The sequence below is a fragment of the Engystomops pustulosus genome, chromosome 6, assembly GCF_040894005.1.
Source record: "Engystomops pustulosus chromosome 6, aEngPut4.maternal, whole genome shotgun sequence".
In the NCBI taxonomy this organism is placed as follows: domain Eukaryota; kingdom Metazoa; phylum Chordata; class Amphibia; order Anura; family Leptodactylidae; genus Engystomops; species Engystomops pustulosus.
In genome coordinates this window covers 44,934,357-44,949,733 of record NC_092416.1, presented here as the reverse complement: position 1 = coordinate 44,949,733, position 15,377 = coordinate 44,934,357, and the positions used below count along the sequence as shown (strand labels likewise).

The 15,377-nt window shown below is 40.0% G+C and overlaps 1 protein-coding gene across 17 annotated transcripts in view; it reads left to right on the top strand.

Annotated features, from left to right (window-relative positions):
• Window positions 1–15,377, top strand: part of AGRN (agrin) — a 334,557-nt gene that overhangs the window by 300,343 nt on the left and 18,837 nt on the right. For 13 of the 17 annotated variants that reach the window (XM_072155891.1, XM_072155888.1, XM_072155904.1 and 10 more), the window contains 10 exons: window positions 771–963; window positions 1,144–1,359; window positions 2,549–2,778; window positions 3,551–3,685; window positions 4,646–4,742; window positions 6,583–6,747; window positions 8,565–8,676; window positions 11,753–11,764; window positions 12,610–12,726; window positions 13,048–13,237. In XM_072155891.1, coding sequence (XP_072011992.1) covers window positions 771–963; window positions 1,144–1,359; window positions 2,549–2,778; window positions 3,551–3,685; window positions 4,646–4,742; window positions 6,583–6,747; window positions 8,565–8,676; window positions 11,753–11,764; window positions 12,610–12,726; window positions 13,048–13,237 — 1,467 coding nt within the window. The remainder of the gene's footprint in view (window positions 1–770; window positions 964–1,143; window positions 1,360–2,548; window positions 2,779–3,550; window positions 3,686–4,645; window positions 4,743–6,582; window positions 6,748–8,564; window positions 8,677–11,752; window positions 11,765–12,609; window positions 12,727–13,047; window positions 13,238–15,377) is intronic. The other 4 variants (XM_072155889.1, XM_072155899.1, XM_072155898.1 and 1 more) reach the window with 1 other exon arrangement.

Below are 15,377 nucleotides of genomic sequence, written 5' to 3'. Positions count from 1 at the left end.
TAGTCGGGAAAAAAATTTCGTAAAAACTCTGAAGATTGACTTGATATAATTTTGCTACTGAACAGTTGAACCTCAACCAAACACTCCTTGCTTGGCCGAGTGCATCTTTTATGTAGTATAAAACTTCCTGAAAAAAATCGGGGTGCAAACAAGGGGATAAGCTGCCTAAAATCATAGCAGCTGCATGTAGCCCCGGGATGTGATACTTCCTCCCTTTCCCATTCAATTTGCATCGACCTATGTAAATGGACCAAATGAAAAGAATATCAATCCCCACTTTTATTATCAATGTATTTCATACTGTCTACCAGGGCTTAAAATGAGAATACAAGTGGTCCCCTACTGAAGAACACCCGACTTACAGACGACCCCTAGTTACAAATGTATTTGAGTCCAAGGCTACAATGAACAGATGTAAGAGCTATCAAAGGTGTCTGCAATTAAGATTTATTGTTAATCCTGGTTCTTATGACAATCCAAATGTTTTGAAATCCAATTGTCACAGAGACCAAAAATATTTGGCTGGGGGGGTACAATTATAAAATATACAGTTCTGACTTACATACAAATTCAACTTAACGACAAACCTGCAGAACCTATCTAGAATGTAACCCGGGGACTGCCCGTAATCCTAAAAAACCCAATCAAGTCCCAATCTTAATGCAGTACTAGTAGGGGTCACCACTTAGCAGAAGCCAAGCAGCACATTTTACTAAATTACTTAACATGATGTAATAAATGCATTCTAAAATACTGAATTTGTATTATAGATGTTCATTATTTCATCCCTGGATTTGGGGGCAAATCTTACCTGGCATTTAAGATGATGAAGGCATACCACACTGTGCGCATAGCCATGGAGTTCCGTTCTTCTGAGCAGAACGGTCTCCTTCTGTACAATGGCCAGATCCGAGGAAAGGATTTCATCTCCCTGGCGGTAGTAAATGGATTTGTGGAGCTCAGGTGGGTGGATTAACTGTTCTTTTTTTTACTTTTTTATATGACCTTGTGCATTTCTGTAGAAATGTCAGCAATATTTCATATAACTTTCATTTAGCTTTCTTTCAGTTTTTTCCTTGCTTTTCTAAAGTTTAAAATCCTCAATTTTATTACAATTTTTAAATCTTACCTATGTATTGTTAGGTTTAATACTGGATCTGGAACTGGAATAATTACCAGTAAAGTGCCCGTGGAACCTGGCAAATGGCATCAGCTTGTGGTAAACCGCAACCGACGTAGCGGTATGCTGTCCGTAGACGGAGAAACACATGTGAATGGAGAGAGTCCATCGGGTACAGACGGCCTGAACCTAGACACAGACCTGTTCATAGGAGGAGCTCCTGAAGACCAAATCAATGTGTATGTATTGTTTGGCAACCAAGATAACATGTTGTAAACTCTTTTCATTATTTGTAAGCTGTATATACAAATCAGACATCCAATACACATGGAAATCTACCACATGGATGCAGTGCTTCTAAAGCAAGCACATGTACATGCTGGGATGTTACTCCTGAAACATGAGCCATTCTTCTTTTTGCTTCTATTAGTTTAGGTTTTAAGAAAACCGTCTTTTTAAATTTTGCAAATGAGCCTCAGGGGCTCCTGGCTGTGCCACAGAAACCCCCTTATGGCGCTGTCACCTGCTGATTATTCACACCTCTGTTTGGAGTTACTGCTCACCTCCTATATCCCTAAATGGAAGCGTGAATAATTTTCAAACAATGAAAAAGAAGGGTCTTCTGTGACGTAGCCAAGAGTCCCTGAGGCTCATTTGAATATTTTTAAAATATGTCTATCTCAAATACTAAGCCACCCCAGGTGGCAAGTGTACTTTGTTTAGAAGCACTGCACCCATGTGGTAGATTTTCTTTAAAGTGTTCAAATGAGAAAGACGAATAAGCCACTCCCGGTCAGTTTTTGGATGGGACTTATCCACTTTGATTGGAAGGGAAATAAAGTAAAATTTTTACATTTGACTTTATAAAATGTGCCAGAAATAAAAAAAAAGGCCAATGTACTAGATCTCTCCTCAATGTGACAATATTAAAAAGTAGCACAACTACGTTCAAAAGCCTAGAGCTACAACCTTTCCTTACGACAAATGAGGAAATGTACAGAAAATGATGTTTAAGGTGTCAGGTTTGATGATGTCACTGCAATGACAGCACTTATCCCCCTCATCTATGTATAAGATATGAAAATGGAGTGACTGCTCGAGAAATCTTTAGCTTGCAACACCTACCTGATGCCTGCAAGAAAAATGACTGGAGGCTATGAGGTTATTACTGTTCTAGACATATGAATAATAAACTATTTCAGCCTGCAGTAAAGTTGGCACACGAGGAATGAGATGATGCACCCTGCTGCATGGCTATTTGGGAAACCTATTTGAATTTCCAATATTGCTCTGCTATTTTTCCTGACTGTTCTTGGAATTGTTGAAATTTATGTCATAACCCCTTGCATGCCGAGGGAACCCATGCTTTGTTACAAGAGAGCAAAGACGCTTTTATCTTGTTCATATACCATTTGTTTCTTCCTATAGGGTGGCAGAACGAACATCGGTGTCGACTGGTCTTAAGGGTTGTATTAGAATTCTAGATGTGAACAATCAAGTCTACTCCTTACAGGAGGATGGAGCAGATGTCTTGTATGGAAGTGGGGTGGGTGAATGCGGGAACAACCCATGCCAACCCAATCCTTGTCACAATGGGGCTGTCTGCCAAGTAAAAGAAGCAGAAATGTTCCATTGCCAGTGTCTACATGGCTATACAGGTAATATACTGTAATAATAACACCAACAGCACTGATATCATTTTCACTGAGCAATTTGCTCACAGTTTTACAGTTTTTGTGTCTCTTACTAGCTAGCCACCCCCTCTACAGCCGAACACTACATATTGGAATCACCATGGCGGTGACATAAAATGATGGATATTTGGGGTGGGGTTTAAGGCTGCGGTGACATAATAAAATAATAATAATAAACAAAGAAAGGGGTGGGCCAGTCACAACAAAAGCAAAAGCTAATTTGATGATCGTTGAGGGTCTTGTGATCTGTGGAAGCCCCATCACTCAAACCCCGAGCAATCAGGATAGAGGCTAACTTGTCGTGACTGGACAACCCCTTTAATGGATAGTAAGCTTCCATGCTTCTCATTAGCAATGCATAAAATAATAATTATGGCAATTACCTAAATGTCGGAAGCAAAATTAACAGTGACGGCAAAGAAAAGACAGAGCAGCAGCCTAAATTTATTAGGAAAAATAAAGCGCATCCTAGGCTACCTCAGACATCCTCTAGACACTATAGGCAAACTGTTGTCCCAAATATCATTATTGACTTAATGGGACTGAGTTAAAACAAAACTCCTGAGCAATACATAGCAGGTAAATATACGGTAACCTCTAGTTACTGACTTAGCACTGTCAGTCACTCGAACTACATAATAAATCCCTATTGATTATACACCAATAGTATAATCATCACCCCAGCTTTCTTTTTTTTTAGAATTGACATAAAATTTATGAATGTCTGTGATTTCAGGACCAACATGTGCAGATGAACGAAATCCATGTGACCCCAACCCCTGCCACGTGTCAGCGACTTGTCTGGTGTTGCCCGAAGGTGGTGCCAAGTGCGAATGCCCAATGGGCAGAGAGGGAGAGTTCTGTGAAAAGAGTAAGTCATAATATCATAATCGCACGTTCTCAAGCCAAGTGTGTATCATATATGATTTATTTGTAGATCTATATATAGTCGTAATATTGATATATACATTATATTGATATATATGTAAAATCTTGGCCAGGGTTTGTCATGGTTAAATGTTTTCCCCTATGCAATAGAATGGGGAATACTCCATTCGCACTTGATGGTGTCCATTGATTTGACCACAAAGATCAGCTAGTTATCCCCTAATCTTGCGAAGAGGTGACTACATTCTTACTTGGACCAATCTCTGAAGTTTATTTGTACTTTAATGGACTGAGTGTCCACCTGAGCTAAAGTATAATCACACGCTTGGTCAGGAGCATAACTACACGGGTAGCAGCCGTAGCAATTGCTATGGGGCCCATAGTGTCAGGGGGCCCTGGCATCTTGGGGTTTTGTGTGTGTGTATATATGATGTTTGTGTTTATATGGTGATGTGTACATGCTTTGTATGTGATGTGTATATTCTGTATGTCTGTGTATATGTTACTTGGGAATGTATGGTGCAATTTGTATATGCTGTATGTATATATGGTGGGTGTACGTTTATGTGTGTATATAAGTATAGAAATTTGTGCATATATGAGTGTATAAAGGTGTATGATTGTGATTACATGTGTGAATATACAAATATGTATATTTTTTAAGGGTGAAATGGGACCCCATTCACATGTGTGCTATGGGGCCCTGCCTCTCCTAGTTATGCTCCTGCTTTTGGTGGTACAGAAGTGAACATTGACGTTGTACATAAGCACCCTGCAGTGCTTGGAAGAATGCCAACTTTTGCATCTTTAGTTATTCATTCCTACATATACAACTTGAAGTCTCATCATATGGTAAATCAGCGGGTTACTCCAGAAGGTGTTTGACACTTTGTAAAAGGCAGCTGTGCTTACTTTATGCTTCTCCTTTTCTTTTTTTCTACAGTGAGCGACCAAGATCTCAATTTGCCTTTCCTACCTCATTTTAATGGTTACTCCTATTTGGAATTAAAGGGACTCCAGACATTTGCCACCGACATAACGTAAGTGAGCCAACACTTATCAGAATGCTAATTAATATTCATTGCGAAAGCAAACTAAAAACTTTAAAGGGATTTTTTGGTCTGAAGACGTCAAATAACCCGTCTTTAAAATAGCTCATCAATATAAGATGAAAAGGACTTGGGCGTATTGGTGGATGGTAAACTTAATTTTAGTGACCAGAGCCAGGCGGCTGCTGCTAAAGCAAATAAAATAATGGGATGTATCAAGAGAGGAATAGATTCTCATGATAAAGACATAGTTCTGCCCTTATACAAATCCCTGGTCAGACCACACATGGAATATTGTGTACAGTTTTGGGCACCAGTGTATAAAAAGGATATAATAGAGCTGGAACGGGTGCAGAGGAGAGCAACCAGGATTATTAGGGGAATGGGGGGACTAGAATACAATGACAGATTACAAAATTTGGGATTATTCAGTTTAGAAAAAAGACGACTGAGGGGAGACCTCATTACAATGTACAAATACCTGAACGGACAGTACAAGGATCTCTCCAAAGATCTCTTTATACCTAGGCCTGTGACCAGGACAAGGGGGCATCCTCTACGCCTAGAGGAGAGGCGATTCTACCATCACCATAGACAAAGGTTCTTTACTGTAAGAGCAGTGAGACTGTGGAAATCTCTGCCGCAGGAGGTTGTTATGGCCGACTCTATGTACATGTTCAAGAGAGGCCTGGATGACTTTCTGGAGAGAAAAAATATCATGGGTTATGGGGATAAAACATTTATTTAATTCTTGAAGGTTGGACTTGATGGACTTGCGTCTCCTTCCAGCCTTATATACTAACAAGATTTGGGAGAATCTGACACCTGTCACCTCCACCAATCAACAATTCTCAGTTAATACACAGAGAATTGAACAAGAAGCAGACAGCTAAATTCTCTGTGTAGTGGCCACTGCTCCCCTCTCATCAAATGAATGGGAGCTGATCTGCAGTAACCATATCTGGCCACCACACAGAGAATGGAGCTGTCTGCTTTTTAGGTTTATTCTCTGTACATTAAATGCTCAGATTAGCTAAACGGTATAGTTGTCACCAATCCAATGTTAATGACTAACCCTAAAGATCAGTAATCTATAAAACTTAAAAATGTTGTATAAAATTGTGTTATTCTTTGTCTGTTTTACTGATTTACATGTTTGTTAAAAGGTTACATATGCTTTAAGATTGTCATCTTTACCTAAATATGCTTTTTTATTCTTATCTAAGGCCCATGAACACACTATAGAGTTTCATTAGACTGTGCCTACATATTAGCAAAATGTAAAATACTATGTACAGTCCAGTACTATACTATTGTTAAAGGGTATGTCTATTTTCAGCAGCAGATAATCATTAATAATTTTTCCAATATACTTCATTTATCAATTCCTCGTGATTCTCTAGATCTGTGCTTGCTCTCTTTCTAGAGGAAGCGTCATTGTATACTTCCAGTGGTTAAAAACTGGTAACGGGTCATGTGATGTCACATAGGTGCATAACCCGTTATATCACAGAGAGTAATCAGTAATGTGTACCTGTGTGACATCACATGACCAGGGATGTAACGAGCCGTGCACCTGTGTGACATCACATGACCAGGGATGTAACGAGCCGTGCACCTATGTGACATCACATGACCAGGGGGCAGTGTTTATCCACAGGAAGTAAACAATGAAGCTTCCTGTAGAATGTCAGCAGAGATCTATAGAAAAGTGAAGAATTGACACAGATAATAAGTAGGAAAATTTTGTAATTTTTATTACACAAAAAGTATCAATTATTTGCTGAAAGTGGACAACCCCTTAAATTTCTTGTATTTTCTTCCTCCTCAGTGACAAACTTTCTATGGAAGTCGTGTTTCTTGCCAGCAACCCCAGTGGACTTCTATTTTACAATGGACAAAAAACAGATGGCAAAGGCGACTTTGTATCCCTGGCCTTACACGATGGACATCTGGAATATCGATATGATCTCGGGAAAGGAGCGGCTGTCATTAAGTATGCTATGATAGATGTTTTACACCTTCCCTTTGTGTCTCTATGGCACAAATATCAAGCTTGTGATCATAGTTTACAATTATATCTCTATAATTATGATGAGGTAGAGGTTGTGCCCCAAGTTGAAGACACAAAGTTTGAGCAGTAACCAGCTATTGCCTCCGGTAATTAAGGAAGTAAAGAAAAGAACCGGCAAAACAATTGCCACATGAAATCATACAAATTATTATAATCAAGTACTGATTAGCACAAAACTCCAAAGAATATATGTACAAGTAATTGCAGCATTATGTCTGAAGCGTTTCCTGCTCGCATTATATTCAATATGCAAACAGTTCTTGAATGGAACAATTGAGACGCCCCGAGAAGCCAGAATGACGTGGGAGCGACAGACTGACAGCTTTCACATGTGAATTCTCAACATTTTCTAAAGCAACACGGTCATAAATATGACTTAATATTCCAACCACATTTATGTATTCACCTTCTGACAGGGCGACTCCAGGTGGGAATGAATGAGTGGGCAACTTCAGGACACAGAGGGGATAAGTTGAGAAGTTTTGAATGAGATCAATAATAAGTTAGTGAAAGCGGATGGATGACATATTTCAGGCAGTAGTATGACTTATATTTACCATGCTCAAAGCTCTTGTGTATTCGTTAACATTAGTGTTTGTATCAGATACTATAATTATGCTATCAACAGCAGAACCTTAGACATGACATCTGTGTATAGTCACCGTACAGCTAGTAATCATAATAGAAATCATAGTAAAACTCACACTGCATTGAACATGAATTTCCTATTTAAATGTTTAGCAATTTGTTTCCCACCCTTTGTTTATCTGTGAATTGTACGTTTTATTAGCCCCAGGTGGCGCTCTTTACATGGGTTGTTATTAACAAACCTTCAAAATATGTAATTTTATAGCGAGTAACAACAGGCCTGATACTATAGAATACATTATACATACAGGAAGCATAGCCGTACGGAGGGATACGTAGACATTGGATTGCAGGGGCAGATATTACAAGTCCAGTCTAATATTTTAAAAGGGGTGAACATATTAAAGATTGCAGAATAAAGTTTCATCGAATGGTTCACGTGAATCAATTTGCCACTAATCTTTAAATCACCTGTCGTTTGGCTTACTGTGTGCCATATTTTTGTGCCTATTTCCTGCCCTAAAGGGGTTGTCCTCTTTCAGCAAACAACTCATATTGGTTGTATAATGAAAAGTCACACAATTTTCCAATATACTTTTTTATCCTCACAGTTTTCTAGATCTCTGCTTGCTGTCATTCTATAGGAAGCTTCAATGTTTACTTCCTGTGGATAAAAACTGATGTGATACCGAACAGGTGCACGGCTCGCCATATCACAGAGAGTGTCACCCGTGTAACATCACATGATCATGGACTGGTGTTTATCCACGGGAAATGAACAATGAAGCTACCTGTTAAACAACAGCAATCAGAGATCTTGAAAAACAGTAAGCAATTAATGAAGAAAGTATATTGGAAAATTTAATACCTTTACATTACTCAAACCATTTCAATTATTTGCTGAAAGTGTACAACCCCTTTAAACGAAGTCTAAACACGTAATAAGTTGGTGTGAGGACCAAATTGAGTTAAAATTTTGGCCTGGTTTAATAAGCACTCAATATAATATGGACATAAATGATGAAAGTAAGTGCATCTTATATCATTGCCCCTAATGTATCACAACTCAGTCTGTGTTTATCTAATACAAACTAAATGCGGAGACTGTAGATATTGAAATATAATATCCACATTCTTATTTCATATTCCAGGAGCAAAGAAAGAATTCCCCTGAACACGTGGGTGAGCGTTACCCTGGAGCGTAGCGGCAGAAAGGGGTTGATGCGTATCAATAACAAGGAGCAGGTCACAGGAGAGTCGCCGGTAAGAGATGAGACCTACCTGTACAATACTAGAGGTTAAGGGGCCAAGCATCACCAGCCGAGAGAATACATAAGGCTTTGACATGATAGCCGCCTCCACATAAGCAATCATCTGAAAACTTCACAGACCAGAGAACAAATATTACAGTGAATCCTCTTCCAATTTTTTTACCTAAAAGAATGAAAGTGGATCCTAATTAACCACCGATAACACTAAGCCACCTCATTAGCTAGAAAGGAGATCTCTGTAGGAATGTCTCCTCTTCTCATAGACTTTAGCCAACCAAGGATTACATGGCCAAATATTTAATATCTTCTGTAACAAAAATGTCCGGCTAGTTATGGATTCACCCTGCAAACTCAGTGACTCATCCCAGGGTATGCATCCTGAAAGGGGTTGGACAAACCCTTTAATTCCAGGTAGATTTCCTGTATGTATTTATTACCTAGGAAACTAAATTCCGAAAACTCACAAATCTCTGCGCTAATCTTGTGGGATCATTCTCCTACCCAGGAGATTCCTAACCAGTGTGTCAGTTCGCATTAACGTGTCACATCAGCAGCCTGAATATGTGCTAGGGATCCACAGCTGAAATGTAAGAGATCCTGCAAATGTGTGAACAGGTGCCATTGAGATTATAATGAATTATATCATGAATATTACTAGTATCTGCTTTATATATGATCTCACTGATAGATTGTCTATTACAGGCACTTACAGAATAGGAAGTCAAAGTTATGTAGAAGTGAATGTTTGCAATCTCATCTATATGTAGTGCAAATTCTTCTATAATTTACCTCACTAATCCTCTTAATACTTGTATGCAAAATGACAGTGTCTGGTGTCAGCAGCACTTTAAAAGAAAATCTACCATCAAAACACTTAGATCCAGGCACTATGACTGTGATAATCTTCTTATATTCATTATCCATGACCTCCTTCCTTCTAATAGCAACTTTTAAAATTATGACAACGACCCTCTGTGCACTGTCTTTACAAGCTGTTACACTGTCTGCACCCTTAGCATTTCCCCTCCTTCTTCCTGATGTAGTCTCATGGGAACAGCACACAGTGGGATGGTAGAATTGCTGGAGGAGCAGGGGGTGAGACAGTGTAACAGCCTGTGAAGACAGAGCATGGGAGGTCTCTGGTAGAGGCCTGCTGGCATCATTACCGTAATCTTAAAAGTTGATCTTAGAAGAAAGGAGGAAGTTGATAACAAAAATAAGAAGATTACCACAGTCATGGTGCCTGGATCTATGAGTAAGTGACCCTTGGTTTATCATGCTTCAATTTGATGCTAGATTACAGAAAGGACACTTTTTTTCTTTAATTACTGAATAAAGTTTAGTAAAGTACATTGTCAATGTAGCTATGCTAGAGGCGCACATCAAGCCCCGGGTGGCACAGTGGTATTGTTTCTCCTTCCAAGTCATTTTGGGGAAACATGTTTCTCTCGATGTGACCAATTTAAAGTATTCTGTGATCTAATGTATAGTTATTACTGGAAATGTACTACTAAAATCTAGAAGAAGCCCCGAAAACACATGCCATGTACATGGACATATATATTATATATATATATATATATACATACATAATTGAATATAGAGGCATACATGTATATACAGGCGGTCCCCTACTTAAGGACAACCGACTTACAGACGACCCCTAGTTACAGATGGACCTCGCTGTCCAATGTGACCTCTGGGGAAGCTCTCTGGATGTTACTGTAGTCCCAGGCAGCAATGATCAGCTGTAAAGTGTCTGTAATGAAGTTTTATTGATAATCCTTGTTCCAATCACAGCTAAAATTTTGAAAATCCAATTGTCACTGGGACAAAATTTTTTTTGACTGGAGCGACAATTATAAAATATACAGTTCCGACTTACAGACAAATTCAACTTAAATACAGACCTAAAAAAACCCCACTATCTTATACATCTTGTATATGGGAACAATGAGGGAGATCAGATTATCAGAAGTGTCTGAGAGCAGAACTGTTCTAATAGCTCATGGAAACCTATCGGAGCTCAGATATCATTTTAAAAACAGCTATGGGAACAGTTCTACTCTCAAACTCTTCTGATAAATCTCCCCCCTATCTATAAAGGCAGATAAATCTGCAGCAAAGCAGGTTGGTTGGATGATATAGCCATTCCAACCACCTCATATGTGCGTGCGGGCCTGAAGACAGGGGGGCCATAGTGGTGCCTAGTGTTACTGGCACACCAATGAAATACATTACACATTTTGCCATATAAAGTCAACTGATGATATTACAGCTGGTCTAAAGCAATGCAAAACACATACATGATAAAGTAAGGTTCTGTTCACACTAGTGTCACATTTATTTATAATGGACAATACACTATGTCCATTCTCAAATTTTAATGAATTGAGACAATTAATAATAGGGTCTGTCAGGTTTCTAGTATTTCTTACCACAGACTACATTGCTCTTTCCATCAAAAATGCCAGAACCCTGATGTAAAATCCATGTGTGAACGCAGCCTAAACTGTTAGACCTACTCAGTAGGACAACACCCTCTCCTCCCAGCTTCATTATAGTACATGAAACCCTGATCTATTGCATTATATTAAGCTCACATTGACATATACGCAGACAAAGAGCCGTTCCTCTGCATCGTGTCATGTCGGCTCCTCGTCTGGTTGAAGCGACAGTGATCTATGGGAAGGCAGGACATTTCCAGTAAATACCTCAGATTGTATAAAAAGAGCATTTGTAATTGACTTAAAATCAGCAAACAGAATGGCAAGTAGCGCTTGGCACCGGGCCATACAATTAAGAGGAAGCCGCCTGCATTGTGTGTTTGAGTTAAGCGGTCGTCTCTGGCTGCTAGCATGGACTGATGCTGTAATTGGCGCTCAGTGCTCTGTAGGGACCTCCGCTGTACACAGACTATTCTCTAACGCTTGCTGAAAACTTTGTATTGTGGATGGATGACGTCAGCCGCCCTGCTCACTAAAGCTTTTACAACCCACTGATGACTTCTTTTCTCCCTTTTCTTCTTCTCTCTTTCTTTCGCTATTGTTGCACTCTCTGGATTTCAGAAATCCCGTAAGGTAATGATAAGCACATGTGTTTCATCCCATGTCCCATGTGAACCCTCCATTCCAGTTAATCACCCTTAGACTAGATTATGTCCCGGCTTTGATGTCTTTCTTTCTCTCTCCTCCTTCAATCTCTTTCATCGTACTGAGCATTTTCCAATAATTTCCAGCCATCCATCCCATAACTCCCGCGAGCATCAAGTACTAATTAATGTCGACCCTAAATCGATGGGAGGGGTCTGGGTTATTTAGGGAATAGCGGCTTTTTTTTGTAGTACGGTAGAGATTAACAATTGCCCTTTTGCATTCTCTGTAGTAGAGGGATATGAAGGACAACTCGTAGCGGAGATAATAGTCTTAGTGAAGGTGATCTTGTGTGGAAAGTTCAGGTTCTAGGGAAACACATTTTTGTGTATCACTTTTAAAACAATTCAATAATTATACACAAATCTTGCAGTCTACACATGACCACCAGAGGGCACCTTAGAAGTGTTGATGATAGCTAAATTTTTGGGGATTTTTTCCACGGGGATAAAATTTTCTAGAATTGTCTTATAGGCTCTGCAGGTATACATTATAAATACATTGAACTCTCTGTTTCCATTATATCCTGCGATACGGCAGGATCAGAGTGCCCACCAGCATACTGATAGCTGATGTTAAAATGCAGGTTATCGCACAGGAGAATAGAAGGATTCTTGTAGTACAAGGCTTTGAGGGATGATTTCTTGGACTCCCCACCAATATTAGTGGTTAGCAAAGCGTTTGTGACGGTTGAGAGCATCCCATTAGTCATCATTAATAATAAAGATGATCGGTGGACGCTTTGTGATGTCTCTCTTTATTCTGTCTACCAGGCTCCGCACACAGCTCTGAACCTGAAAGAATCCCTTTACGTGGGTGGATCACCAGATTTTAGCAAATTGGCTCGAGCTGCAGCCATATCTACCAGCTTTGAAGGGGCTATCCAAAAGGTAAGAATGCATGGACAAACTGATGATGTAAGTGATAGTGATGATCAAGAGACCAGTAGTAAGCAGCAATGGACATCTGATCATCACAAAATCTAAATGGGGTTTACCTAATTTGCCTTGTTTTCTCGCTAACTCTAAAAACTTTTCATTTGTTGCATGAATTCTTTGCACCTGTGAATTTTTCATTTTCCCTGTCATTAAGCTACGGATGTCCTAATCTGTGCTGAATTATGAGTTCACCATAGATCTATTAGCAGATGCATATAACATATTACTAAAGCCAGAAATATCTGACTACTTCTCCGTGTTTGCTTCCTGCAGATTTCCATTAAGGGGCTTCCTGTACTGAGGGAGGAGAACATTCGCACTGCCATAGAAATCTCTCCATATCGTGGTCACCCCTGTACCCAGAAACCCAACCCTTGTCAGAATGGAGGAATTTGCTCACCCCAGAAAGAAAGATTTGAGTGCGTCTGCCAGAGAGGATTTTCAGGAGGAAGCTGTGAAAAAGGCAAGTCCAATAGCTTTACCATTTACGTTCATCTTGTGTGAAGTCTCAATTTGTACAACTGTGTGATCTGAAGGGCATCTGATATGGTTGCCTTATTTGGTGTTCTGGTCTTTTGTTACCCCCTATCCACTGAATGGGCAAAACTGCTAGATCAGTGATGGGAACCCCATCAATTACCAGAACATGGTCTCCCTCTTTTAATGAAGCAGTAGACACAACTGCATGCTGCTACTCCAGCATGGGACTCTATGGACTTCACATTGGCCCATAGATGAATGGGGTGGTACTTCCATTTAGTTTAAACACTAGGACAAGAGAACCCAGTGTCCAGTGTTAAAACCATATCAGGCGGATAGAAAGTACAGCTTTTATTGCTCTAATACATCTTTAAACACATCAGTTTTACCTATATGTGAGTAAAGCATTGACTAATCATATGTATTCTCCCTAAAGACTCTATTAAAACTTTGTAGAATTGGTAGGATGGGCAGAGCAGCCAGGCCAAGTGATTCCTGTCTACCGTCACCTTCTATTTTTCCAGGTATAGTTTTATATTTGTACATGATGTTGTTAACGATTCCTCCTCAGGATTCTCACACTTCACAGCTCACTGAACAGGAGATGGGAAAAAAAATCGATAAATGAAAAGGACTGTCAGAAAGATCAAATCTGAGCTTTCCTCCGCATAATACTTTCACCTCCCGCAGTCCCAGAGGAGTCAGCTGTGCGGATAGGCTCATACCTGCGGTATTTTACTGTTCTAATTCCACCGGCTGACCCCTTCACCTCTCCCTTTCCCATGACAACCATGCAGATGGCATTTCCAACATCTTTAAGTACTTCCGCTACCCATTCACTCACCAGCTGTGCTGCTGACCCCTCCGACACCCCGGCACACAACGCTCCCGGTTTATAAATATAAACCTATATTAATAATACCCAGCCGTCCATAACACAGCAGCTGTGAGGAGGTCTGACTTGGATATCAGATAGGAATTTCAGCAAGTAATAAGGGCGTAGGTCATTTCGAAGAAGAAGAAGAGGATCAGGTATGGCTGAAACCCTGCTTGACTGGTACGATGATATCTAAAAGATCAAGCTGTACTCCCTCTTTATGGAGCTCTATAATAAGAGTTTATCTTTCCAAAATGGATCTATAAATTTAAGGGAAGGTATATGAGTTCCTCTAAGGCATTACTGAGAGAAAGCATCTAAAGACACTTTAAAGAGAACCCGTCATGCAAAATAACCCCCCTAAACTAAATATATTTTCATAAACTGCCATTAGAGAGCATTGCCTCTATCCCTTTATTGTCCCTCTACATGCCTGTAAACCTAAGCAATGAGGTCCTAAAGCTGTATGCAAATGACCTGTGAAATGTCCAATGAAGCATTAGCATATTCAAGCTGTCCACCTTATTCATGAGTGGGAGGCACAGCCACACCCCCAGTGCATGACTGACAGCCTGTATAATGATGTGAGGCTGTATAATGATGTGCTTCCTGGTGCTGGCGCACCCTGCAGCCTGTGTGTGCATGTGTGTGTGTTTAAGAGAGATACAGCAGCTCCAGGCTGCAGCCATGTTACAGCAGAACATGTCAGATTCATGTGTAGCTGATGTCTGTGTCTCTCACCTGTATATTAGGAGGATGCAGCATGTCAGCAGATGCAGCACACACTAGCAATGCTTTACTATACATTACACACAGACATGAGCAGGGGGAGGAGAGGGGAGGAGGAACAGGGGTGACATCACTGCCTCTGACCATGTGACCAGCCTCATTTACATGATAAAAAATAGATGATTTTACAATGAATAATGTATGAAATAACTAGATAAAGGCTGTGATGGGATCCTTGTGAGCTGCTCCAACAGGTAGTGGTGACAAGACAAGTGACACAGACCTGATGACAGGTGTCCTTTAACTTTGCCTCTGTTTTTTTTTCTCTTTTTTTTTTTCAATAGCATACTGAAAAACTTAGCACGCTTCCCAATCTCATCAGCATGTTAGCACCTTATATGGTTTGATTTTCACTGTTTAAACTATGGCGGATGACAGCAGAGTCACTAGCCCTTTTAACTACGCCATTATCATTCACACTCCCGTTGCCCGTCCGTACCGTACCGGGCAACGGCAG